This window comes from Somniosus microcephalus, chromosome 11, assembly GCF_052327205.1.
Source record: "Somniosus microcephalus isolate GS21.2 chromosome 11, FLI_Smic_1.0, whole genome shotgun sequence".
Taxonomy (NCBI): Eukaryota; Metazoa; Chordata; class Chondrichthyes; order Squaliformes; family Somniosidae; genus Somniosus; species Somniosus microcephalus.
Window position 1 is genome coordinate 39409522 of NC_140997.1, and position 27314 is coordinate 39436835.

The 27314-nt window shown below is 43.2% G+C and overlaps 1 protein-coding gene across 5 annotated transcripts in view; it reads right to left on the minus strand.

The window, feature by feature from the left end:
• The window catches only part of caskin1 (CASK interacting protein 1), an 854777-nt gene that overhangs the window by 31576 nt on the left and 795887 nt on the right, over positions 1–27314 (minus strand). For 2 of the 5 annotated variants that reach the window (XM_086000518.1, XM_086000517.1), the window contains 4 exons: positions 27075–27172; positions 18523–18633; positions 15909–16061; positions 14424–14525 (listed from right to left, as the gene is read on the minus strand). In XM_086000518.1, coding sequence (XP_085856644.1) covers positions 14424–14525; positions 15909–16061; positions 18523–18633; positions 27075–27172 — 464 coding nt within the window. The remainder of the gene's footprint in view (positions 1–14423; positions 14526–15908; positions 16062–18522; positions 18634–27074; positions 27173–27314) is intronic. The other 3 variants (XM_086000519.1, XM_086000520.1, XM_086000521.1) reach the window with 3 other exon arrangements.

Below are 27314 nucleotides of genomic sequence, written 5' to 3' on the forward strand. Positions count from 1 at the left end.
CTTTGCATTTCTTGTTTAATTAAAGTGCCACAGTTTCTAATAATCACGTTTGAACTGAGTCAAACCGCTTCGCAATTGTTGATGCGTCAAAGGTTGCTCCTCAATAAATTAACTTTTGAATTGCAGTGTAATTTATATCTGCTCCTGCCAAGCGTATCATTCTGACGAGTGCCTAGCAAATTGTGTTTTCCACTGCATGCAAGGTTGGTTCAGCACGTATGAGGCTGTAGACCCAAGCCAGAAAGAGACAAGCTCCAATTTCCAACACAAATACATACGGGCAACCCCCCCCCCACATCTTTTAATCACTCACCATGAAACTGCACGATACCTCCATTAAACACTGCCAAACTTTACCATTTTAGAACTCGATGTCATTAGCAAAACCATCGTCAGGTTATCTGGGGAATGAACAGCGGAGGAGCGGTGGGATTGAATGCGAAGTGTATTTCTGGAAGTAGGAGATTTCAGACGCTCCTTTCAAAACTCCCTGGTATTCTGGAGCCTTTTCAGGACTATTGTAAGTAGCAATTCTGTCGGAGCTCATAGCCATGTCTTTCTCTTTCAAAGAAGTACATTAACCACAGAGCTGCATAAAAGGGAGGGTGGGGTGGGATCTGTTCTTTAGAAATCATCTTTCAGCCAGAGGAGATCAAAGTGAAAAATCAAAAGGCAGACAGAAAGTAATTGATGCAAGATAACAGAAGAGCCTTTCTGCCCTCCTATTTTGGCCAGAAAAGCGGTGAGGAAATGATGATCGGCAGATCTGTGTAATAGACAGACAAAGGATCGATTGATCCTCATTCCCAAACTGTTGTCTAATTTTGACAGGCATTCATGTAAAAATCTACAGCACTGAATGTGCTTTGAGGGAAATTGGAATCAGTTCTCAGCAGTTTTCACAAATCTAGAATTTCTTTATTCACTGAGGTGTATTTTTGTTGCCCATCACATACCTTTGCTTTCGTAGAACAACTGTGGTCTGTACCTTGAATGGCTTGAGACTAACTCAGTAGTCATGTGTCACAACAGTTTGGAGGTGTGTGAGCACGGCCTGATAAATCTGAATGCCAATTCAAGCCTAGAATCTGGGTCTATTTCCACAGGAACAGAGGGAGTAACAGAGGCTGGGTCACTCTGCCTTACTTTTGTGTCTCTCAGTGTGGCCGATCGCAGAGTAGAACTGCTTGCCTTCAAAGTAAAGTGGTCCTGCCATCCACGTTGTTTATAAATTCCTTCACTCTCCTACCTGTGCAAGGAAAGTGAATATTCACCCTTCAGCCACTGGAGGAGCCTGTGATAGCCCTACCATGTGAAGTCTCACAGTCTGATACATCTTGTATGTCTATCAGTGAGTGGTCCTTGTACATGGTGGCCTGGAATCCTTGCCAGTGATGGATAATAAATCGAAAACCCCAATTCAGTAATGTCTGCTACCTGCTGCATGAGTCAACAGAACAGAAGGTGTCAGCCATGGCTCAGTTGGTAGCACTCATGCCTCTGAGTCAGAAAGTCGTAGATTCAAGTCTCACTCCAGGGATTTGAGCACAAAATCTATGCTAACATTCCCAGTGCCGTATTGAGGGAGAGCTGCACTGTCAGAAGTACTGTCTTTTGAATGGGACGTTAAACTGAGACCCCATCTGCCCTCTCAGGTGAACCTAAAAGACCCCATGGCACTATTTCAAAAAAGAACTGGGGAGATCTCCTGGCCAACAGTTATCCCTCAACTAATTTCATTAAAAAACATTATCTGGTCATTATCACATTGCTGTTTGGGGGAGCGTGCGGTGTGTAAACTGGCTGCTGTTTTTCCTACATTATAACAGTGACTACACTTAAAAGTACTTTGTTGGCTGTGAAGCGCTTTGGGAAGTCCTGCAGTTGTGAAAGGAGCAAGATAAATGCAGGTAATTCTCTTTCATTAACAGAATGCTTCTCTTCCGACTGTGACACCTAACAAAGCAGGTCTCTGGCTACTGTAGAAAATGTCTGATTGCTCCTTTTGTATAAGGGAAAAGGAACAGCTTTTCCTTTTCACTTTCTGTTTACAAACTATACATAGGGAGTACTTCACATTTAAACATGGGCCCCCAAAGTAACAGTCACTTTAAGCAATTTGAGTCCATGCTATGATTGAGCTCATCCAATACTCGGCTGCCCATATCTTAACTCGCATCAAGTTCCGTTCACCCATCACCCCTGTGCTTGCTGACTTACATTGGCTCCCGGTCCGGCAACACCTTGACTTTAAAATTCTCGTCCATATTTTCAAATCCCTCTATGGCTTTGCCCCTCCCTATCTCTGTAACCTCCTCCAACCCTACAACCCTCCGAGATCTCTGTGCTCCTTCAATTCTGGCCTCTTGCGCATCCCCGATTTTAATCGCTCCACCATTGGTGGCCGTGCCTTCTGTTGCCTGGGCCCTAAGCTCTGGAATTCCCTCATCCTCTCCGCCTCTCTACCTCTCTCTCCTCCTTTAAGACGCTCCTTAAAACCTACCTCTTTGACCAAGCTTTTGGTCACCTGTCCTAATATCTTCTTATGCAGTTCGGCGTCAAATTTTGTTTGATAACACTCCTGTGAAGCTCCTTGGGACGCTTTACTACTTAACGGTGCTATATAAATGCAAGTTATTGCTGATTGATTCAATGGCAAACACACACATCTAATGTAAAATGGTTACATCTCAGGAATACAAATTACTGTACTTTTAGAACATAGCGAACACAATTGTGGAGTCATGCAGCTTTAAAACAACAACAAAAATTGCCATTAGGTTTATCTTTGTGTTTGCAAGCCAACTAACCACTGAATTAAGAACAGAAACTGCACTGACAGCAAACATGGCACAGAAACATGCATTGCAAACATTAACACTCCTTTCCATATGTATGTGATTTATTTATAGCAATAGTGTCAAAGGTTCTGCAGATGCTGGGAATGCGGGACTTTAAAGTAATGTCTGTGTAAAAGTGCTGTCTAATATACAACAGACACCATGTACCCATCGAGAACTTAACCCAACAACAGGGATTCAGAAGATAAGGCTGGATATGCAGATCGAAAGATCCAGTCAGACAATCAAATCTTGGCAAAACTACTCCAGGTTAAGTATATAGAAAGTAGCCTTTATATTAATAATTAGTTAGCAATCTTACATTATCATTTACATTATACATGGTGTAATAATGTAGTTTCCTTCCTCTACCAGTGTGGGCAATTGTGTTACAAATGTGTTAATCATTAAACTTTAAAATAAAAAGTCCAGGTTTGGTGATGTATGCAAAATACTGTAGTGCAAGTTACACAAAAATATTTATTTATTCATTTTTATTTCCTTGAGATGATATATTATTGCTTTTCATGCTATGCAAAAGAAACACGATTTACAATCTTCACAAATACAAAGAAAGCACATTAAACACACACGCCACAGTATGCAAATATGTCTCAGTCACATGCAGGAATATTTCAATGAATTTGTTTAATTTTTTCAGATTGCATTCCAAACGTTAGCTCCTTTTTTTCTGGAAAGTTGGGGACAATTGAAGCCCACCATCCTTACTTAAACTGTGATTATTTAAACACCCAATCATTTATATATATATATATTTTTTATTGCTATAGTGCACTGTATGATCACTCCTCTCTCTCCCCCACTCATTGGGTGATTAATATATGGAATTGATTTAAAACTTCCCAATAGATCTTCAGCAAAAGTGCACTGCAGCCTTAAACTCTAGATCATACCCCCTGAAGTAGCTTTGGGCAGAAGCCATTAAGGGAATGAATAAACTGACTTTTGGTTTGGCTGTAACTTATAAAACAAATGGCCCGAGTCCATTAAGCCACACACATGACCCAAACGACAAAATAATGTTGGCCGTGACCGCAGTCCATTGGAAGTGTGATCTTTTATCCACTGTCTCGGAATTCATGGCCTCACTTTCTGCTCAATAATGTACTCTACCAAGAAAATGATGGAAGTCCACTTAGTTCTAACATGCAGCGTCAGATGGTATTTTGACCCTTTTTGTTATTTACAGCTATAGTTTGTGTGGACAAAGGTGATGATTTAGGCCACTGATTATTCATCTCCACAGTCAACCTGCAATATGAAATTCAAATACACTACGTAAGATCATGACCACCGTAGGTTTCTTAGCATAATTGTGGGTGTTGGTCATTCAGACAATCAACTTATTTTGTGGATGATCAATTCATCCAACCAAAGTTTGAAAGGAAAAGAAAAATGGAACCCTCTGAATGACCAACATTGAGCACTGCTGTTCCCAAAACTTCCAGAGGATACGGGCTAGAAGGTGAGGTAGAACAAGTTGGACAGAGTTAGTCCAAATACCAGTGGCACAGGGCAATTTTTATTCAGTAAAGTACTTTACTTTTTACAGATTTATAGGTACGGTAGGCTTTCTCCATTTCGTCACCTTTAGGAGCCACACAAAAAAAATGTACAGTGTGTTATAAATAGATACATCTTAGAGGCATTTTCTATTAATGAAGGGTTGATAAACATTGCCGTTTATATCAGAGGCCATGCTGTATTAAAGACTGTTATCGTGAGATGCTACCATACTTAGAATAACCAAAGGTAAAAAGTAGAACGTGCACATTTGGGTACAACTAATTAATCAGCCTCTGGAACCCTGTCGCCTCTCTAACTGGGTAATCCTGGCAGCAACAGAATGACTAGAAGAAAATTTGGCCATAGACTTGAAGAATTGTTGGAAGATCAGTTGTGTTGTCCTCTGTCCTCTCCTCCAGAGGGGTGCCACTTGGGCTAGAAGAGGATGAGAAAGAGGAGATAGAGTGAAACTGGGGCTAAAAATGGGGAGAATATTGTACTACTAGGAGACTAGGTAGTAATCGCAAAATTGGGGATCGAGTGATGGTCTCACCACCAACCCCAAATGCTAAAATGTTTTAATCACATGGAGTTATGTGTATCTCAAGCTGACACTGAAGCCTCATAGAGTGGATTGAGTGTTGGTGTGCAAACTCGTTCAGCAGGTAAAGCGATGTTCCAGTAACAAAGTTTACATTCTACCATTTAAACAAAATTAAAACCTGACTGAGAAATCTTCAGTGTTGCTTCCCTCATTTCTAATATGAATCTGGTACTGAAGCTTCTGGATAGATTTATTTTCATTTTAATCTAGTTGTATGCTATTGTATATTGCACAGTATCTACGTCTGACCTGCGTGTACAATGCATAGTGTCTGAGTCTGACCTACTTATTTGTACAATGTATCGGCCCAGAATTTGCTGAAAAATTAACAGCGTGTGAAAGACGCACACCGATATTAATGTGCAAATCAGCCAGCAACTTGTGGTGAGGAAGAGATACCCCGTGAATTGCGAATCTCCACAAGTTGCTCGGCGATCTGCGCTGCTCCGCCGTTAGCCTCGCTAAAATGGGCTCTCGCTCTTAACCTTCCTGAGTTTCATTAAATTGCTGCATTTGCGCATTAATTGCCCATTAAACTTGCCATCGAAAGTTAAGTCTAGTAATTAATAACATAAGTATCCTTTTACCAATGTTAATGACTGCCAATCAACCTCTCATGCCCAGAAAGTGAACAGTTAAAAGTGTGAAGTCTCATTTCTTCAGGTAGTGAATTGTTTTTGGAGATTTAAAAAATGTCAAATTTTAAATTAAATTTTTTTTTCTTTTCCTTTTGGTCTCTTTTTCTCTCTCTCTTAATCCAACCTTTCTTTCTCTCTTTATTTCTCTTTCTGTACCTGATTTGGCATTGATTTCACCCCTTTAATTCACCCTCCTTCTCAGACCTTCCTAAATGTATTTCTCAATCCTTAAATCTCATTGGTTAAGGAGATAGACTGTTGTTCACCAAGATCCCAGATGCCCTGTTGCCCTTACTGCGCCATTATCAGTTTGCACTTCCAGCAAATTTGTGGGCAAAAATTTTTGAGTTAAAGGGTGCAGGAACATATCTAACTAACAGGGCATGCTGTGAGATGCCTTGCTCCAGCAAATTCTGGGCCATAGTGTCTGAGTCTGATCGACTTGTATAATGCACAGTGTCTGAATTTGGTCTGTTTTTACAATTTGTAATCTCCGAGTCTGACCCATTTGTATTTTATATAGTACTTGATCTTTAACACTTGTTGAATTTCAACTATCGATTCCCACATACAAATATGACTAAAATATTTTTAAATGTAAAAGAGTGAAATCCTAGCTGATGAGTGTCATTTTACAAGTCCTTAAAGTGCTTTAATGATATGAGGACTGCCGTGAATAATTCTTAGCAAGTCTATCTTTGGATTCTTAGCCTCAAGAACTTCGTTTTATTGTCAATGAAGGCAACCAAAGGTGCAAGGATAAGGTAGGCATTCTGGGGATTCGCTTGATTTACATTCCAGGTTGGGGAGAGTTTGAAGAACCTTTCTACAGGTGAGTCAATGGATGGGAGGGGAAGAGTTCATGATAGAGCAGATTGTGCATGGTCTGTTGAAATGGAAGCTTGATGAGATGAATGACCTTTGTTTAATCCAATGCTTTTTTTTTACATTTATAGATTCATCACTTGTTGAGATATGAGGAATGAATAAAAACCGAACAAAGGCTGCAAAAACGAACAAGTACATAGACTATAATGAGAGGTACAGACTTAGCTGTAGGATTGTATAAGGGAACGTACCGGAGTCTCAGCCCTACACATTGATCAGTGATGTTATGCCACATCAATGTTTGTAACAGAACTTACGGAGAGAATTGCTTAATATCTGTTGACATAAAGATTGAGGAGCCTCCTTGTGTAAGCCGTATATCTAGATCCTCCCCTTAGCTTAGCTTACCTTTATGGATAATGCACTTCAGATTTTACCTTAGGACGCTAACAATCCAGGGTAATCAGTAGCCCCTTGCCATTCAGAAAGGCAAAAGCTTTATTGGGTTTGTCAAATATTAGCAACCGAGTCTGAGATTGGCCAACCCCGGTGAGGAACAGCATTCACAGGGGGTGCAGGTTGGGGAGTTGTTCCTCGCAGTTCCTGGTTTTCCATCCGTTTATGTAAATAGACAGATATCAGGGGCCTGAACCAGGAAAGTAGGGCTGCCACCTGTGGTTGGGTGTATTCCCGGGGATTTCATAACATGACCTCCTGCTTCAAACCGCCCCACTCCCACATTCCTGCCATTGGACCATCCAAGTGCACTGCCTTCCCACAGCCAATTGGAAAGGGAACAGACTCTTTGGCCAGAATTTTCTTCGGGGAGGCGGGTTGGGGGCGAGGGTTTGAGGTGGGTGGGAAACCCGGGAGGCCGAGTTTCCCGCAGGCCCTGCCGACTTTACTGGCAGGGCCTCATTTCAATGTGAGGCCTTGGTTTCCCGCCCGCAGCCAGCCAGCTTGAGAGACTGGCTGGCTGCAGGTGGGTAGGCCTCAGTTGTGAGGGGTCGGTCAGGGGGAAAGATCGTGGGAGGGGGGTCGGGGATCGGTGGGGTGGGAGGGGGAGACGGCAATTGGAAGTGGGTCGGCAATCGACAATTGGGAGGGGGGAAGAGAGGATCGGCGGGGGAGTTGCAGGATTGGTAGGAGATGGGGGGTGGTCGGGGTTCGGGAATCGTGGAGTGGGGGGGGTTGGCCAGGGATCGAGGGGGGAGGGCGGCCAGGGATCATGGCGGCAGAGGATCGGGGCAGGTCTCATCATCATCGTTGGCGGGGGGAGGCCTGGCGGGGGGTTGGGGGTGTGAGGCCTGGGAATGCGATTGGAGGCCTCGTGGTGGGGTCTCCGATTGCAGGGGGTGGGTTAGGCAGGGACCCTGGATCCAGGAGGTAGGCATAAAGCCACTTACCTCCTGGGTGCTGCAGTCGCCACCTCGATTTAACTGCCGGGTTTCACGAATTGTGTGAAACCCGTCCCCAGGCAGTTAAATTCAAAATGGAGGTTTAAAAAAAAGAGGCTTCTAGCCTCATTACAATATTTAAATTGAGGTAACGCCCTCTGGTCGCCCGCCCCCTGTCCTGCCTCTGGCAAAACAGGAACTGGGCGGGTAGGAGGCGGGATCAGGTCGAGAATCCCATTTTTGACAATTTAACTGCCCACATGCTCCAAACCCACTCGTTTTTTTAGGGGAAATTCCGGCCTTTGTTACACGATTGTATTAATCTTGACTGTTAGTGAAACAGCCTTTTTTCCCTCATCTCCAATATTTTTATAATGAATAAATGAAAGTGTTCAAAAATTTTTTTAAAAAACACATTTTTAAAAATGTCACTATGATTTTTCTCCTGGGTGTTGCTCGCAGTGTCCAGGAGATCCATCTTCAATTCCTGGAGACTCCAGGGCAATGCTGGAGGGTTGGCAACCCTAGCTGAAAGTCATGGTCCTTGCTGGGAGCACCTGATTGGGGAATCAATTCTATTGTTTCACACATTATGGTAGAAGACAGTGAGTAACCCGATATCTCACTATAGAAATACATTACAAGGGCCTTGAACTGTGATGTTCTTTCACATTTATGCTCAACGGGCTTATCTGAAATTCTGCTCAGTTATTCTAGTGAAGACTCTGTGGGAGATTTTCAACTTTGCTGACCGGGCAGTAAATTTAGTGTCAGCTGTGGCTCAGTGGGTAGTACACGCTCCTCTGAGTCTGAAGGTTGTGGGTTCAAATCCCACTCCAGGGACTTGAGCACATAAATCGAGGCTGACACCCCAGTGCAGTACTGAGGGAGTGCTGCACTGTCGGAGGTGCTGTCTTTTGGATGAGACATTAAACCGAGGCCCCGTCTGCTCTCAGGTGGATGTAAAAGATCCCATGGCACTATTTCGAACAAGAGGAGCTCTCCCTGGTGTCCTGGCCAATATTTATCCCTCAATTAACGTAACAAAACAGATTATCTGGTCATTATCACATTGCTGTTTGTGGGACTTTGTTGTGCGCAAATTGGCTGCCGCGTTTCCCTACATTACAACAGTGACTGCACTTCAAAATTACTTCATTGGCTGTAAAGCACTTTGAGACATCCGGTGATCGTGAAAGGCACTATATAAATGCAAGTCTTTCTTTCTTTTAAATTGGCAGAGTGAATCGCCCGCTCATTGTAGAACCCACCTGATTTTTGTTCCATCACAGTGTGCCTTCAGCCGCCTAGGCTCTAAGCCCTGAATTCCCTCCCTAAACCTCTTCACCTCCCTCTCCTCCTTTAAGACGCTCCTTAAAAACCTACCTCTTCGACCAAGCTTTTTGAACACCTGTCCTACTATCTCCTCATGTGGCACAGTGTTCTCCTATTTATTATACGTTATTTTGAGAACTGGCAATCATTTCGATTCAAAATTCATGGTGTACTAAGTGAATCTACCCAGCGCACCCCCTCTGCAAATCACAGGTGCACACCGTGCATCTTGGAGTTCATGAAGCAATTGTTATTAAAATGGTTAAATAACACCCTTCTTCACCTCAGATTGAGCAAGTGTTGACATTCAATCTAAAGTCAGATAACTCATAGCTCAGCAGGTTTACTGTTAGCGACTTTCGTCACTGAAACACACAGCATGTTACCTCTGGTGAAGCAATGCGGAAACACACATCTATACGCTGATTAGCGGCAACTTTTCCTGCATGCAAATGTGGTACAGTATTAGAAATAAATGGAGTGAGTTCAGTGTAGCCCATCTGAATTCATCGCACCTGGCTCTTTATATGCGGGAAATGATTAGCCAGCTAACTCTCTTGCAGGAGTTCACATTTGGGACAGCTACTTCCCTCTGCACGCTCAACTTTACTTTGCAGTCTTACGGGAATTTTGTTTTTAAACAGGGAGAACACATCAGTAGAAGCAGTGCAAAAATCTGCCTCAGATTCGGTCTGAATCGCAGTAATGCTTGTGGTGCTGCATAGATAGGAGGGCACGTTTCAACTGCCAGCCACCACTTTATCGCCTGAAAGTAACAGACGACTGGCAGAAGAGAATCGGGCGAGCACCTTGGCCAACCCTTTGATAACCTAAGGCCTGCCTGATTCAATTTTCAAGCAGATCTTTAAAATGGATGCCCGGGCACTCCCGCCCAAAACAGGCGACAGGCTACTTAAATATGCAAATTGGGGTCCTATGCTGGTTATGGTGGGGTGGGGGGGGGGGGGGGGAGGGCGGGGAAATGGTCCTTAAAGCTAGTTTCTAGCTGGTGAAAATAAAGTTTTCCAGAACTTGATCACATCTCCAAAAGGAACAGTGGGAGACAGCTGAGAGGAAATAAAGTAAATGAAAGGTTTGAAACTTGCGCTTTAAACATATAATTCAGCCTATAATATATACTACAGTCAGAGTTACTCCCGATGTTTGTGATATATATGTGCCATCAGCTGTCAAGGTCCCAAGCTCTGGAATTCCCTCCCTAAACCCCTCCACTTCTCTCTTCCTTTAAAATGCTTCGTAAAATCCACCTCTTTAATCAAGCTTTTAGTCAAGATCTTCCCAATAGCTCCTTCTTTGCTCGGTATCTATTTTTATTGGTGAAGTGCCTTGGGACAGTTTTCTACGTTAAAGGAGCAATGCAAGTTGTTGTATTCACAGCATTACCGTGCGTGACCTGGGAACTAACAAAACTAAAATAACAACAGAAAATGCTGGAAAAACTCAGCAGGCCAGGCAACATCCGTGGAGAGAAAATAGAGTCAACGTTTCGGGTCTATCCTTATCCTGAGAATATGCCCCCTAGTTCTAGACTCTCCAGCCAGGGGAAACAGCGTCTCAGCGTCTACCCTGTCAAGCCCTCTCAGAATCTTTTATGTTTCAATGAGATCATCTCTCATTCTTCTAAACTATAGACCCGAAACGTCAACTCTAATTTCTCTCCACGGATGTTGCCTAGCCTGCTGAGTTTTTCCAGCATTTTCTGTTGTTATTTCGGATTTCCAGCATCTGCAGTATTTTGCTATCGAACTAACAAAACTAGTTGGCCCAAAGGGGACAGGAACCTCCCTGGATCTGTTGGCAGCTTAAAATGTGAAATATAGGCTACCGTCTCTCCTCAGAGCTCGTACTGCTATCTTCATTCAAAACTTCTTTATGGAAATCCCGACACAGATAAACAGTATTTAAGAGTAAAAAGTAAAGCAATTGGCATCAGATGAGCAGTGGGTATTAGATTACAACATAAGAACATAAGAAATAGGAACAGGAGTAGGCCATACGGCCCCTCGAGCCTGCGATAAGATCATGGCTGATCCTCGACCTCAACTACACTTTCCCGCCTAATCCCTTAGAGTCCACAAATCTATTGATCTCTGCCTTGAATATACTCAGTGACTGAGCCTCCACAGCCCTCTGGGGTAGAGAATTCCAAAGATTCACAACCTTCTGAGTGAAGAAATTTCTCCTCATCACAGAATCACAGAAACCCCACAGTGCAGATAGAGGCCATTTCGGCCCATCGAGCCTGCACCGACACATATCCCACCCATTCCCCGTAACCCCTACACCAACACATATCCCACCCTATCCCCGCGTATTTAATCCTCCTAACACTAAGGGTCAATTTATCATAGCCAATCAACCTAACCCGCGCATCTTTGGACTGTGGGAGGAAACCGGAGCACCCGGAGAAAACCCACGCAAACACGGGGAGAATGTGCAAACTCCACACAGACAGTCACCCGAGGCCGACCCCTTATCCTGAGACTATGCCCCCTAGTTCTAGACTCTCCAGCCAGGGGAAACAGCGTCTCAGCGTCTACCCTGTCAAGCCCTCTCAGAATCTTTTATGTTTCAATGAGATCATCTCTCATTCTTCTAAACTCCAGAGTGTATAAGCCCATTCTACTCAATCTTTCCTCATAGGACGACCCTCTTGTCCCAGGAATCAATCTAGTGAACCTTTGTTGCATCCCCTCTAAGGCAAGTATATCCTTCCTTAGGTAAAGAGACCAAAACAGTGCACAGTACTCCAGGTGTGGTCTCACCAAAACCCTGTACAATTGCAGCAAGACTTCCTTACTCTTATACTCCAACCCCCTTGCAATAAGAGCCAATATACCATTTGCCTTCCTAATTGCTTGCTGTACCTGCATGTCAACTTTCTGTGTTTCGTGTACAAGGACACCCAAATCTCTCTGAACACCAACATTTAATAGTTTCTCATCATTTAAAAATATTCTGCTTTTCTATTCTTCCCACCAAAGTGAATAACCCTTTCACTTGCCTTTTCACCTCTAGGGTCTGATGGAGCCCAAGTGAAATGGGTTGTGACAGTTGCAACTGCCCACAGTTAGCCACAACTTGGGAATAACGCAAATGATCCAAACTGGTGGAGCTCTTCTGCATTGCAGATGAAAATTTCTTCTGTATCTACAGTACTTCTTGAACCCTGGGTCTCTCACTTTGGGTTCCTTTTTGTCCATGACACCTCTGATCTTGATACTGACGTTTTGTGCAGTACGGTGGCATAGTGGTTAGCACTGTTGCCTCACAGCGCCAGAGACCCGGGTTCGAATCCGGCCTCGGGTGACTGTCTGTGTGGAGTTTGCACATTCTCCCCGTGTTTGCGTGGGTTTCCTCCGGGTGCTCCGGTTTCCTCCCACAGTCCAAAGATGTGCGGGTGAGGTTGATTGACTATGATAAATTGACCCTTAGTGTTAGGGGGATTAAATACGTGGGGTTACGGGGATAGGGTGGGATATGTGTTGATGTAGGGGTTACGGGGTTCGGGTGGGATATGTGTCGGTGCAGGCTCGATGGGCTGAAATGGCCTCTATCTGCACTGTGGGGTTTCTGTGATTTCTGTGATCTGTGATAAATGGTTCCATCCCACCCAGCCAGATGCCCAGCACCTTCACAAAAAATTCACGTTAAAAATTGCAAAGAAAAATTTAAACAATGAGATTGGCTGGCAAAAGTTGTTCGTCAGTGCAGCATTTGATGTAAAATATATAAATGGATAAAGACTGTTGTTATTCCAATGGAAGGCTCGATGCAGTTAGTCCTTGAAGATTTATTACAGTAAATTTCAGCTCAACCTTTCCCAGTTATAGGAACAGGAGTAGGCCGTTTAGCCCCTCGAGCCTGTTCCACTATTCAATGAGATCATGGTTGACCTGTGACCTAACTCCACATACTCCAGTTACAGTACTGAGCACATTTATCAGAGCCTGTGGTACAAAAACAACACCAAAACAATAACTTTCAAACTCCTTTTTCCAAAACTAATAAAATCAAAATTTTTTTTTTCTAATCCTACTTCATAAAATTCTTTTGCAAGTAAGTTATATTTGCCAACATTGTATGCAGGAAAATATGCAGTTATTTAAGATTGAAAAAAAATGACCTTACTTAAATTGCGCTATGCAATACTTGTAACAAATGCATTAAAGAATTCAGATGGAATCAATCTGTTTGCTATTTTAAACTAAATGGATTAACGTCTCTGTTAAAACAAAATGCCAAGGAATTTCATACATATGCATTGACACCTTTGTTACTAATATCAGACAATGGGGGTAATTTTGATTTTGGGTTTCAGTGAGTGAATGGTCAATCTATGGAACAGCCACCCTAGGGAGATGGTAGAAGCAGTTAGTATTGATTCATTCAAATGCAAATTAGATAGATTTCTTTCATAAGATAACATTGTGAGATACAGTATGTGAGTAATTTGAGACATGATGTGTAGTGAGTGTAGCATGCTTGGGAGGAACAGGCGACTTTGGACCTATGGTTCCCAAAGCTCTCCACCACTGGGGGTTTTCCTCACCTCATGTCTGGGTCTGTTGTAGACTAACTGATAGAGCCATAACAACTCCTTTATCATTGCATCATGAGACTACCAGGACGGTGGAAGACGAACTAGATGGACTTTGGTCCTTTTTGGCCTAGCAATTCCTCTGTGATAGTGTTCAATGAGCGATATCGATTCAGCACCCGTTATACAGCTCTCCTGATTTTCATTTCCATTGAAGTCAATGACAGGTGATTTTTTTTCTAATTTTCCTCCATTTTAATACTCTGATCAAATTTGTTTTTTGGATCTGTATTAAACGTCACAGGATTGTTAGCTGTTATAGGAATGGTTAGGCAGGTCATTCCATCATAGCAGTCCCTGCTGAATTGTTAACCTACCTTTCTCTTTCAGATCCAGACGGATTTCCTGTTTTTTTTACAGTACATTCTACCTTTGCTTATTACCCACGACATACTTGGGTTCAGGGGTCAATCCCTTTTGCCAGAGATTTACAACGCAACTTAGATTCAAACATTTTGGAATGGATGGGATGGCGGCTGAGATGTGAAAAATGATTTCAATTTGAGTTAGGATTGGGATTTAGGACATGGATGGGTACTGGGGGTGGGTGGGTGGGAGGAAGCGTCGAGGATGTGCAGTCCACTGATTGTCAATGAAAAGCCTTTTGATACTAAAGCATGTGATAAGACTTACTGGCTGGTAGTCGGGCAACCACTCAGAGATATTCAGCCGATTTATTTCAATGGCAATCTTTTTCCTATGTCCAGGTTTTGTTACTCCAATTGCTGTTAGATCCTAGAACACAGAGTTTGTTACAATTGAAGATGCCAATGGTGAACGTGAAATTCACAATGGAAGCGGTGCTAGGCCGTAGCTTACAATTACTAAGTTGACTTCAGTGGGCCTCCAAAAGCTGGCCAGAAATGACACCCTTCCAGTGCCAACGGTGACTTGTTAATCAGTCAGGTTGCACATGTATTCATACAACAACACAGCAGTCCTGTCAAAAATGAGTTAATATAATTAACATGTATTAAAAGTATAGCCTACCACCTCGGGGTGAGGCTGTCAATGAGTTTTAGGTCAACTCGTCTGCAACTAGAAAATTTCATTTGTTCACAGTACTTTATAAAATGTCGGATATGTTCCGCTCAATGACAGGGGGCAATTTTAACCTATCTTGCCGGGCAGGAAACCCATGGGATCGGGCGGAACGCCGGTTTTAAACCCTGCCCAATATTACTCTCTGTTGACATCAGTTTCCTGACAGGTGGATTAGGTTAAAATTGTCCTCATAGTTTCTCAGGATGGCTCAGTGGATGAATGTCCCCTGTGGTGTCAGAATCATACCAGCTCTCGGCTTTAGTCTCTGGACTGCGTTGAGTTTGCCAACCAGTGAGGTCAACACTACCGCCCTCACCATCCCTGGGCTAGGGAGGGGGAGGGAAAAAATCACCTCAAATTCCCAATTTCTAATCGCTATCCCTTAACCCCTCCTAGAAGTGACTGTGTGCGCGGGTGCTGGAAGAGGTCAGCATCGGGCTCAGCCCCTACTGTCAAAGAGCCTGCTGGCATCTTCAGACTCGTATCGAAAGATCATGAAACAACACTGGAGTCACCAGTTTATGTCTAGATTCATTCTGGCATCTTTGAATCCGTGAGACCAGGTGCTGGATTGCAATGATTACGATGACCACTGCAAGGCCATAGTGTCACGGGAGGTCATTTTAACCTAACGTGCCGGGTGGGAACCCCTCGGGATCGGGTGGAATGCTGGTTTTACACCCCGTCCAATGGTGCTCTCCGCCGACTTCAGTGGAGAATCGCGCGGTGAAACCGCGTTGCACCTGAACCCGTCAGTTTCCCAATGGGCGAGTTACGTTAAAATTTCCCCATAATCTCAACTCAGTAGGTTGTAAAGCTCAGAGCTATCTAACACTTGAATCTGTGTCCTCAGGGCTGTATAAAACTCAAATTTGTGGTTTGGGACTGGACTGGCGGGGGGGGGGGGGGTGAATCTTAGTTTTGTGTGATGCTATAATTCCACGGATCAGAAATTCAGGACTATCTAATTCTCCGCTCTTTAGATTGGAGTCTTGGGTTGGTCTTTGAGTGAGTTGTGTCAGCTTGTGGCTGGTTGGTTTGAACTGAATGCCTCACATTGGTAGAATGTCTCACCTTCGGGGGAGGTAAATCTGGTTTAGAATATCTTGCCCCTAAGGCAGCACGCTTCCTGTCGACTGAGCTGGTGCCAAAGTTGTGGCGACGTCCATCGCTTGCTCGGCACTCACCCTCCCTCTTAGCTGAAGGAGGCTGAATGGAGATGGGAGCCTTTGAGAGGGAAAAATGGGGAAAGATCAGGGGTAAAATGTGAAGGAAGTAAGAGCAGACAGTTGTGCGTAGGTTCATTGCCAAAACAAGGTTAGTCTAGAGGACTGAAAGGTGGCACCTTAGGCCAAATCGGTCAATCTTCTGGGCTAGCCTCAATTTCATACAACCGTACACACAAAGTCCAGTGCCATTCACTCACAGCTTTTAATGACTTTCCAATTTCATTTCCCTATATTCAATTTATCTTTTAAGTGTTTGGCTTCTTCTTCAACCAGATATCCTGAGCCTCCCCTGCACTGCTGTGGTTCAATCCATATGGCATCATTATGAAGCTATTACCATGTCCTTTCAGGGAAACTCCAGGCTTCAGACACTTTCCACTCAATACGCAGCGTAATTATTCCCAACACTAATTCATTTTAACATTTCATCGGCACAAGAACTGTGAAGGCTTTCGGCCTACGCAGAGCGGCTATTTTCTGATAGCAGATGGTGTTGCCAGGTGATATCATGCTACTATCATGCTGGTCAAAATACTGTACATAGGGAGACTATCGATGCTGATACAAGATGGCCTTTTTCCAATTAGCAGATTGGAAGAATAAGTTTTAATGAATGATTGTTCATTTTCTTTGTGTTAGTGGCCACCCTGCAATTTATTTCAAGAAAAAAGCGTAAAATTACAGCATATGCCTAACCCCAATGCCACATAGACCAGGAAGGTCCCAAATTTGATTCCTATTGGTGTTGGGTTAATTGATCTTTGCCAGCATAACAATCCAGGCACCACAATAAGTCACGGAGCTTGCATCCTAGGAAAGGACAGCAGCCGGGGTATCTGCTCCTCATTGCTATTGGGTAGCCGCTGCATGTGGGCACCAGGCCAGTACAGGATCAGGCTCAGTTATGTTGGCCCTCAATCTCACATCGCCTGCTAACAACCGTTGCTAGGCATTACAGTTTCTTGGCATTCTATATAACTGTTTACTCTGTCGATGGATTCAACGTCTGTTCCTGTAAGCAGGCCTTGTCCTCTTTGAAATTAAAGCTGCACCTTTCCAGAAACCAGTCCTTGCAGAGTTTGCCTGGCCAAAAGGATTTGCTTACAGTGATCTGTTTACTGAACTCATCATAATCTAGTGCTACAATACCACACTTATTGGTAGATCCAGAGAAACTATTTCATCTGGTGCGGGAATCAAGAATGAGGGGACTTAATCTTAAAAGTAGAGCTAGGCCATTCAGGAGTGAAATCAGGAAGCACTTTTTCCACACCATGGGTAGCAGAAATCTGGAATTCTCTCCCCCAAAAGGTTGTGGATGCTGGGACAATTGGAGCTTTCAAGACTGAGATAGATAGATTTTTGTTAGGTAAGGGTATCAAGGGAAATGGAGAAAAGGCAGGTAAATGGAATTGAGGTACAGATCAGCCGTGATCTAATTGAAGAAAGCTAGAGTTCTTAATAAGTCACTGCAACAGCAATCTCCTCCACACGTTCTGTCAATAGACATTCTCCAGCTGAGCACCAGCTTTCAAAAGCCCAAGAACTTCAGTGACCTGCTTTTACCCTTTGAAGTTTTGTTTCTATCTTTGCTTAAATATATAAATATCCAGATATGCACAATTGCTGCCTAAAAGTGATGAGAATTTTAAAATGGACAAAAGGTTTCACTGTTATAAAAGGGACATCCAAGCCTGTCTATGTTTAACTTTTGATTTGCGGGAACAGCAAACATTGATTTGCTTCTTTGATTTAAAAAAAAAAGGAACTGAAAGAATTCAACATTCGTGACACCGAGATTCACATGCAGAGTATCACTGCTTTGAAGAGTGGCAGAGGGCGACAGATGGCTGTCTGTCAGCATGAATCACCGTGTCAGGAAACGGAGCTTAAGGGGAGACAATTGGAGGTAAAACTGGAGGATTATATAGCAGTGAGTAATGATTTAGACTTCATGACAAAAAACCTGCTAACAAGCTTTGTAACCACCAATGCCAGTTCTCAATAAGAGGAAAGCATTCAGTTTGAAACCTGTAAATGAAATTATATAAATGAATTAATGCTGGGAGCCAGATATTGTTTTTAGCATATTAAATAGACGCTGTAAGGAGCCTGCAGTTTCCCTTAAAACTGTTCTGAGTGAATAATCGAGAACAGCTTTCAACTCATGCAGTTTCAGTATTCAAATGATGTACAATGGAATTGAATGCAAAGCCTAGTATTTCTTTTCCATTAGGGTCTAATGCACAAATCTTGACGTGCGGTATTAGCATATGAACTGTTAATGAGTTTGTATGAAATTGGTTTGTCTGTCATTTTAACCAATTTACCATTGCTAAGTTAGCAGACAAAGGAATTTTGTTCAAACACATGAAGCATTTGGAGGCCAATATCGCACAGAGCGACTTCGCTCCAGCGTCTCTTTTACCGCTATCTCCTCCTGCCGTTTGTAGACTTACCTCAGGGGTCATGCGGCTGATGGTTGGAATGTCATAGCCAGCATTGATAAAGTTAGCAGCATACTGCTGGAGTTGGAATTCACTGAGCCAGTTAAAAACTGTCTCTGGGCTCTGGATAAAGGATGACAAAAAAAAATGGAATGTGAAAAGCAGGTTAGAATTCAATGGTAAAAATCTAACCTCAAGACATCACTTCCTCCAAAAGTCTGTTTACACTGGAGGTAGTTAAGCCCATTACAATAATGCTGAATTATTTTAAAGGGACCATGTCGTATTGCAGAAAGAAACTGTAAGACGCAAAACTTTACAGTCCAACTGGATGGAGGGATGGTTTGACATGATGGCAGCCATACTTTACAATTGTGACCATCCATTACATCTTTGAAACTGCTCAAGACATAATTACAATTAGTAAGGATTCCATTCCCTCTTGGTAGTCCCTTGCTTCAAACCTGTGGAGTTTTTGTCAAGGAAGAGTTTTTTTCTGCAAGGTGACACAAATCCTTCAAGTCTTCCTTGACTAACTCCGATTGCTAAGGCAGTACAAGGCCACATTATTTGAGTGCAGTAGTCTGACTGTTAATGCTTTGGGACCGAAAATAACTGAGTTCTCATGGCAACAAAATAAAGCAGGTTTAGAGCCTGTAACTATCTGCGACCCATTAACTAGAGCGATTGGAAATTCAGTGAACTTGTTAGTTGCCCCCCCCCCCAACCCCGCAAAGCAAAATGAGAAATTAATTAGATTCTGACGTTCTCGGAACATGATTGGACCGTTCTCATGGGCAACTGAATCTTTAATGTATTTCACCTGCATTTTGCCATCTAAAGTGAAAATGAAGCATGAAAATAATGAAGTCACTCAAATATTTTATGAAACTGCAGTAGTTACACAGGAAGGAGATTAGTGGAAATGGGGTTGAGGGAGGAAGGCGTTGGGTCTCATGGACGAGAGGAACTTGGAGAAGACAAGGAGATGGGAGCAAAATAAAAGAGACCCTGGTGTTCAGGACTACAGTGGGAAGGAGACTGGTGGGTGGATTTGGCTTAGGGGGCAGGGGAAGAGGAAGCAATAGAAGAAGAAAAGGCTAGCATGCCGGAAATCCCAAGGAAACTAATATTGAATTGGGGACAGGGACTCAATAATGAATGTCATTAAAATAACCGTAATGAAGAAAATAATGGCACTAAAGAGTGATAAATCCCCAGGACCAGATGGTTTCCATCCCAGGGTTTTAAGGGAAGTAGGTGAGCACATTGCAGATGCCCTAACTATAATCTTCCAAAGTTCTCTAGATTCAGGAATCGTTCCTTTAGATTGGAAAATTGCGCATGTCACTCTGCTATTTCAGAATGGCGAGAGAAGGAAACCAGGGAATTATAGACCAGTTAGCCTAACATCTGTTGTTGGGAAATTACTAGAGTCTATAATTAAGGATAGGGTGACTGAACACCTTGAACATTTTCAGTTGATCAGTGACAACCAGCATGGATTTGTGAAAGGTAGGTCATGCCTGACAAACCTGATTGCATTTTTTGAAGAGGTGACTAAAGTAGTGGACAGGGGAATGTCTATGGATGTTATTTGTATGGACTTCCAGAAGGCATTTGATAAAGTTCCACATAAGAGACTATTTTCTAAGGTAGAAGCCCATGGAATAGAGGGCAAATTATTGACCTGGTTAGGAAATTGGCTGAGCGACAGAAGACAGAGAGTAGGCATAATGGGTAGGTACTCCAATGGGCAGGATGTGACTAGTGGTGTCCCGCAGGGATCTGTGTTGGGTCCTCAACTATTCAAAATATTAATTATTAATGACTTAGATGATGGCATAGAAAGTCATATATCCAAATTTGCCAATGACACAAAGATAGGCGGCACTGTAGGCAGTGTAGATGAAGGCATAAAATTACGAAGGGATATTGATAGATTAAGTGAATGGGCAAAACTGTGGCAAATGGATTTCAAGTTAAGCAAATGTGAGGTCATCCACTTTGGACCTAAAAAGGATAGAACAGGGTGCTTTCTAAATGGTGAAAAGCTAAAAACAGTGGAGGTCCAACGAGACTTGGGGGTCCAGGTACATAGATCATTAAAATGTAATGAACAGGTACAGAAAATAATCAACAAAGCTAATGGAATGCTGGCCTTTATATCTAGAGGACTAGAATGCAAAGGGGTAGAAGTTATGCTGCAGCTATACAAAACCCTGGTTAGACCACATCTGGAGTACTGTGAGCAGTTCTGGGCACCACGCCTTAGGAAGGATATATTGGCCTTGGAGGGAGTGCAGCGTAGGTTTACCAGAATGATACCCGGACTCCAAGGGTTAAGTTACGAGGAGAGATTCCACAAATTAGGGTTGTATTCCCTAGAATTTAGGTTAAGGGGTGATCTGATCGAAGTTTTCAAGATATTAAGGGGAACAGATAGGGTAGATAGAGAGAAACTATTTCTGCTGGTTGGGGAGTCTAGGACAAGGGGGCATAGTCTAAAAATTAGAGCCAGGCCTTTCAGGAGTGAAATTAGAAAACATTTCTACACACAAAGGGTTATAGAAGTTTGGAACTCTCTTCCACAAATAACAATTGATGTTCGATCAATTGTTAATTTTAAATCGGAGATTGATACCGTTTTGTTAACTAAAGGTATTAAGGGATATGGGCCAAAAGCCTGGTATATGGAGTTAAGTCACAGATCAGCCATGATCTCATTTGATGGTGGAACAGGTTCGAGGGGCTCAATGGCCTACTCCTGTTCCTATGTTCCTAATAGAGGCAGTTAATGAACTGGCTCCATCTTGGAGGCAAAGCAATCTATAAGCTTCTCACACTTGTTAGAGGTAAGGGTGATCTGCAGGGGAGAGGGGTTTAGGAAATGGTGGTATAATTTCTAGGTGGATCTGTCCATAGCTTAGATTCATACACATCACAATTCAGATGGTTGAAATAAGAGCTTCTCTGATAGTTCAGTTGGTAAAGGCACTGTTAATGCGGCTAGTCATAAAGATTAGGAAAGTCCGAGGTTCAATCCCTGGTCTTGTTTGGGTTGAGCTGGTAGGGGTGCTACGAAAGGCTTCAACAAGTGCGGACTTTGAGTCACGATAGCAGTAATACCAGCATTATGAGCTCTCTCGTGGCTCAGCAAGCAAAAACACTGGTAGTTGGAACTGAGTCACACAGAGCAGGGAGGCTCCTCTCTGCGCTGAGTTAGCTATGACAGCAATAAATCCCTGTGTCCACATTTAGAATGGGAAAGCATTATAATTTGACGAAAGGTTATCGACCTGAAACGTTAACTCTGTTTCTCTCTCCACAGATGCTGCCTGACCTGCTGAGTATTTCCAGCATTTTCTGTTTTTATTTATTATGGGAGCTGCTATTTTAATTTGTCACTCTCGAATTTCAAGCTGCCACCAGTGCTGCAGCGCCACCAATGGCAGGAGGCTGCAATTTCAACACGACAGAGGCAGTTTTCATTCTAAATGTGGACAATGGAATTTACAATGGTAACTGTAAAATGGACCAAATGTATGAGGACTGAACAACTACCTAATTACCCCCCCTCCCTCTAACTCCACTTCACCTTAAGAATACACTTTGTCTTGATGTGAACCACTGTGGGAGATCGACTAGTACTTATTAAATCTACAAGGGTAGGGTTGTGTAACATGCACCAGTTGACATCACACAGTCAAACCCATCGCAGAAAAACAAAAAAAGCTTTACTTTTGGCAAACAAAAATGACAACTGGATGATATATATGTGTCTGCATTAAAAATGTCAGCATGATAAAAAAAATCTTTCTGAAGCAGTTCATGAAAATGTACAGTATGGACCTGCCTATCTGACAAACTGATTGCCAGGTAGGATATCAACAGAGATTAAGAGTATGCAGATTTGAGCAATCTTAGTTTAGCACTGCTGTCATTTATTGAGAGAGATGGACTGCACGCCGCAAAAGAACATCATCATATTTGTCCACTACACAGGTTAGCCCCTGTAGTTAAGGCTGGCAAAGCAAATGTTAAATGTTGCACGGGTTTAAAATTCAGATGCTAGTTCTTTTTTTTTACAGAATTCAATGAAAATGTTTTCTTTTAAATCATTGACCTCAACACATTTCTTGTTTAAGTGTCGCTCGAGATCGTGAGTTCAAGTCCCACTCCAGGAACTTGAGCATGTGATCTAGGCCGACACGCCCAGTGCAGTATTGAGGGAGCGCTGCACTGTCGGGGGTGCTGTCTTTCAGTTGAGATGTTAAACCGCGGTCCCGTTTGCCCTCTCAATGTATGTAAATGATCCCACGGCACTATATTCGAAGAAGAGCAGGTGAGTTCTCCCCGGTGTCCTGGCAAATACTTATCCTTCAACCAACATCACTAAAAGCAGATTATCTGGTCATTAACACATTTCTGTTGTGGGGATCTTGCTGTGCGCAAATTGGCTGCCGCATTTCCTACATTCCAACAGCGACTACACTTCAAAAAGTACTTCATTGGCTGTGAAACGCTGTGGGACGTCTTGAGGTTGTGAAAGGCGCTATAGAAATGCACGTCTTTCTTCTTACTATTTATGACCTTTGGTGCATAGCCCAGGTCATGGAGAATCATGAGGTCTGGAATTCCAACAGGGCTATGGATCAGTCTTCTAAGGTCATGAGCCCCAGACCCTACCTCAAATTGTGGGGATAGGATTAAGTTGCACGCTGGGAGCACCTTGCCCATAAGGGTCCATTAACAGGCACCATTCTGACCCGCCCCCAGCAAAAATTAGAGTGGTGCTATGGTGGCAAGGAAGCCTGGGTAATGTCAGCCAAAGAGCTTGTTTTTTTTTTACTCATCAGGACTGCTTCAGTTAAAGATAATTGATTCCCGTAGGAATTGATTATTTTGCCTGCAACATCGTGGGCTTATTGCAATTCAAACCCACTTGCAGTTGGAAAGAGTTCCGCTGAGGCCTTTAATGGGTGTAGGGGGTTGGAATGACTGGGGTAGCCCAGGAACTCTTCCAAATACACACCCTTTGGGAGGGTGGGGGCAGGGGGGGGGTGTGCAGCAAGTGGAGATATGCCATCTCTGCCCCCACCCCACCATACTGAAAAATACCACCTTCTAGTCCAAAGTGACCCTTGGGATAATACCATTGTCTAAGGCCTTCCAGTCCAAAGTGACCCCTGGGGGAATATCATTGTGACCTTCCAGTCCAAAGTGACCCCTGGGGGAATACCATTGTCTGTGACCTTCCAGTCCAAAGTGACCCTTGGGGGAATATCATTGTCTATGACCTTCCAGTCCAAAGTGACCCCTGGGGGAATACCATTGTCTATGACCTTCCAGTTCAAAGTGACCCTTGGGGGAATATCATTGTCTATGACCTTCCAGTCCAAAGTGACCCCTGGGGGAATAGTTTTGTCCATGACCTTCCAGTCCAAAGTGACCTCTGGTGAAATACTACTTTCCATGACCTTCCAGTCCAAAAGAATGTCCATTAGTCACTCTCAGTTTTCTGTTCTCCAATTAACTTCCTGTCCATGCTGCCATATTCCCTTTCATTCTGTCCATCTTCATTTTATCAACTTCTCAACTGCTTTTTGGAAAATTGGTAAACATAACATCCACTCCATTTCCTTTATCAATACAATCAACACCAGTAAAAACAGATTGTCTGGTCATCTATTTCATGCAGTGTTTGTTGGATCTTGCTGTGCACAAATTAGCTGCCGCGTTTCCTACATTACAACAGTGACTACACTTCAAAAGATCTCAATTGGCTGCAAAATGCTCTCTAATGTCCTGAGGTCATAAAAGGTGCTATAGAAATGCAAACTCTTCCTTTCTAATTAACCCATCAATGGATTACTGCCTGTTACTTGTGAACTGCTAGCTAATCATTAATTAACCCACTGATTGGATAACACTTGTCACTCAGTCCCTACATCTGTGAATCACTAATTAACCCATTGATTAATTACTGCCTGTAACTCGTGCTCAATTATCCATGAATGTCTAATTGACCCAGCGATTGAATACTGTCTGTCACTCACTTCTATATATCTGTTAATGACAAATTAACTAATTGATTGATTACTGTCTGCAACTCACCCCCAGATATCCCTAATCTCTAATTAACCCATTGTTAGATTACTGCCTGTAATCCCATTAATTGGTATATATGTTACTCTTAACTCACATCATAATTTTCTACAAAAGTCTGTTCAGATCGATATAAATTGATATTTCAACCCGTCCCTTTGCGCTATTATTTGCAGTACAGGTTAACCCAAGCTTGTTTACAAAAGAAATCATAAAATAAATTCATTTTCTAAAAACAGCAGTGTGGCTATGAGCAGCAACAGAGGGCAGGGATAGAAGCAATAAGGAGAATGCAATATTCTAGTAGTTGCCATAGCAACACATGCATCCACAAGTGGCTGCTTTTGGATTTCAGAATTCATTTTAAAATAAATCCCAAGTAAAATAGAAGAAAAGGTCAGGGTGTGACACAGGACGATAATGATGTTACACAGCGAGGGGCTGATTTTGCAATCCGCTGTCAAAACTTCACTCATGGTATCAATTTTAATGGTGATTATAGACTGAGCAATAATCAAGTATCATGTTCTGCTATTGCATATGTCTAATGGCTTTATAAATATCATACTCTGGATATATTTACATTTGATGGTAATGTAGGGGCTATTTATCAACTTTATCTGCACCTACCTAGATAGGAGATGTCAAGGGCTTAATATGCAGCCATTAAGGAGCCATTGTGGAATAAGAAGGTGGCTGTTGCACTAATGCAATCACCCAAACTTTAGATCACACCGTACTGGTCAAAATGACCATTGGCGTTAATCTCTCCCTGGCTCCGATTGTCTCCTTTACTGATGTGTGTGTGAGCTTGTTCCCTTCCCAACTCCCATTCTTCCATTCCTTGTTAATTGCTGTTCACTTGTACTGGTTCTGACAAAGGGCCCACTCCTGAGAGGTTAGCCTGTCCCTTTTCTCCACCGATGCTGACTGACCCGCTGGGCGTTTCCAGCCTTTTCCGTTTTCGCCCCAAGTCGTTGCCATTCCTATAGTGTTGCAGGAATGTCGAGCTCTGCCACACATTTACACTCACTGACTCTGAGTAGTTCCAGGAAAGGACACCCTGCGGCTCCTCCCCCCGCCCGGGTGCCACCTCCTTTAGATCACAGCACTGGCACAGAAGCTGGGGCTTTCTCCATGGGCCAGAGAGTGGTTGAACCTCTGAAATGTAACCCAAATCTGAGGGCCCCACATTGCTCAAAATTTATTCCCCCTCTTGAGCTGTCCTGAGGGCATTAACCATGTAACGTGGAACTGCAGTCATGTGGGGTGGGGACCAGACCGGGTAAGGAGGTGACAGATTCCCTTCCCTCAAAGACATTAGCAAACCAGCTGGGTGTTTACAAAAATTACGGCTGATTTCGCAGTCATTTTCTAATGCCAGATTTGAGCAATTTCACAACTTGCCCTAGTGGGATTTGAACTCACGACTGCTGGACTACGGGCCAAGTACCACATCCATTAGGCTAACACACTCATATATAAGGGAACAGAGGCAGCAGCTGCAGCCGAACCTTCAAATAGAGCCAAATAGCCACAGGAACACAGAAGAAACTGGCATCGATCAGTCTGAGACTGTTTGAGTTGAGCCTGTTCATGTTTTGTAAAACCAATCTCGCAGCCAGGCTTAAACAATATAAATAATCACATTATGAAATAAAAACCCAGTAAGGAGACTCAAAGCCAGGAAAACAAGTGTGGGCTTCAAAAGCCGAGAAAATCTTTCAGCCTTCAGAGCGAACCCGTTAGCAGCAAGTGTCGGTGGTTATATAATAAAGCCCCTGAGCAGCATATATACTGTTGGTTCCCTTGGCATGTCTTTGGGCATCATTGCGAAGGCAATCTGCCACTCTGTGGCCTCTCTGTGTGGCAGGAATATAAGCCACTGGCAGATAAAGAAAGGAATGTCACCACCTAGAATGGGTCAGTGGAGGGACTGAGAAACAACTTTGGTCTGTTTATTATCTCCCCTTTACATTACAGCTGGATCGCTCTTTCAAAGACCCAGCAAAGGCACGCTGGGCCAGATGGCCTCCTTCTGTGCTGCACGATTCCATTGAGCTGTTGACGCTGCAGGAGACCGGACATATTCTTATTCAAGGTACAGTGGAAAAAATTTGACAATGGAAGGGTTAAAAGCACAATCTCAAAGGCGACAGTTACTAACTTAAAAACCGATACATCAGTCTCACAATGGAGTGAAATGCAATGTAAATTGGATTGGTCACGTCTGTTAGCTTGTCGAAAGGAATTTCAAAAGATCCAAATCTGTTACAAGAATAAAAGATTACTCACCGCCTTCCTGCTCTGCTCCCACCTAGAGACTTAACTGTGCAGAAAGAGAGAGAGAGAGAGAGTGGGGGGCGGGGAAAGAAAAACCTAACAGGTTTGAATCCTTGCGGCTTTACCTAGCGAGTGTTTATTGCAAGTGTCCTGGTGCTCCCAGAGTCACTTACCTTTGTTTCCGACTGTGCCTCAGCCTTCTTCAGCTGCTGGTCGCCATACGGTTGCTCTGCCAACGGGCAGCTGGATGCGCTCTGGGGTCGGGCAGCTCCTGCGACGAAGCAGAACCGAAAGACAACATCAAATGGGCTTTATTAGCGCTTCAGCCTCGCGCACACAACAGATCTGAACTAGAATTACATACAATATCCAAAGATGTGCGGGTTAGGTTGATTGGCTATGATAAATTGACC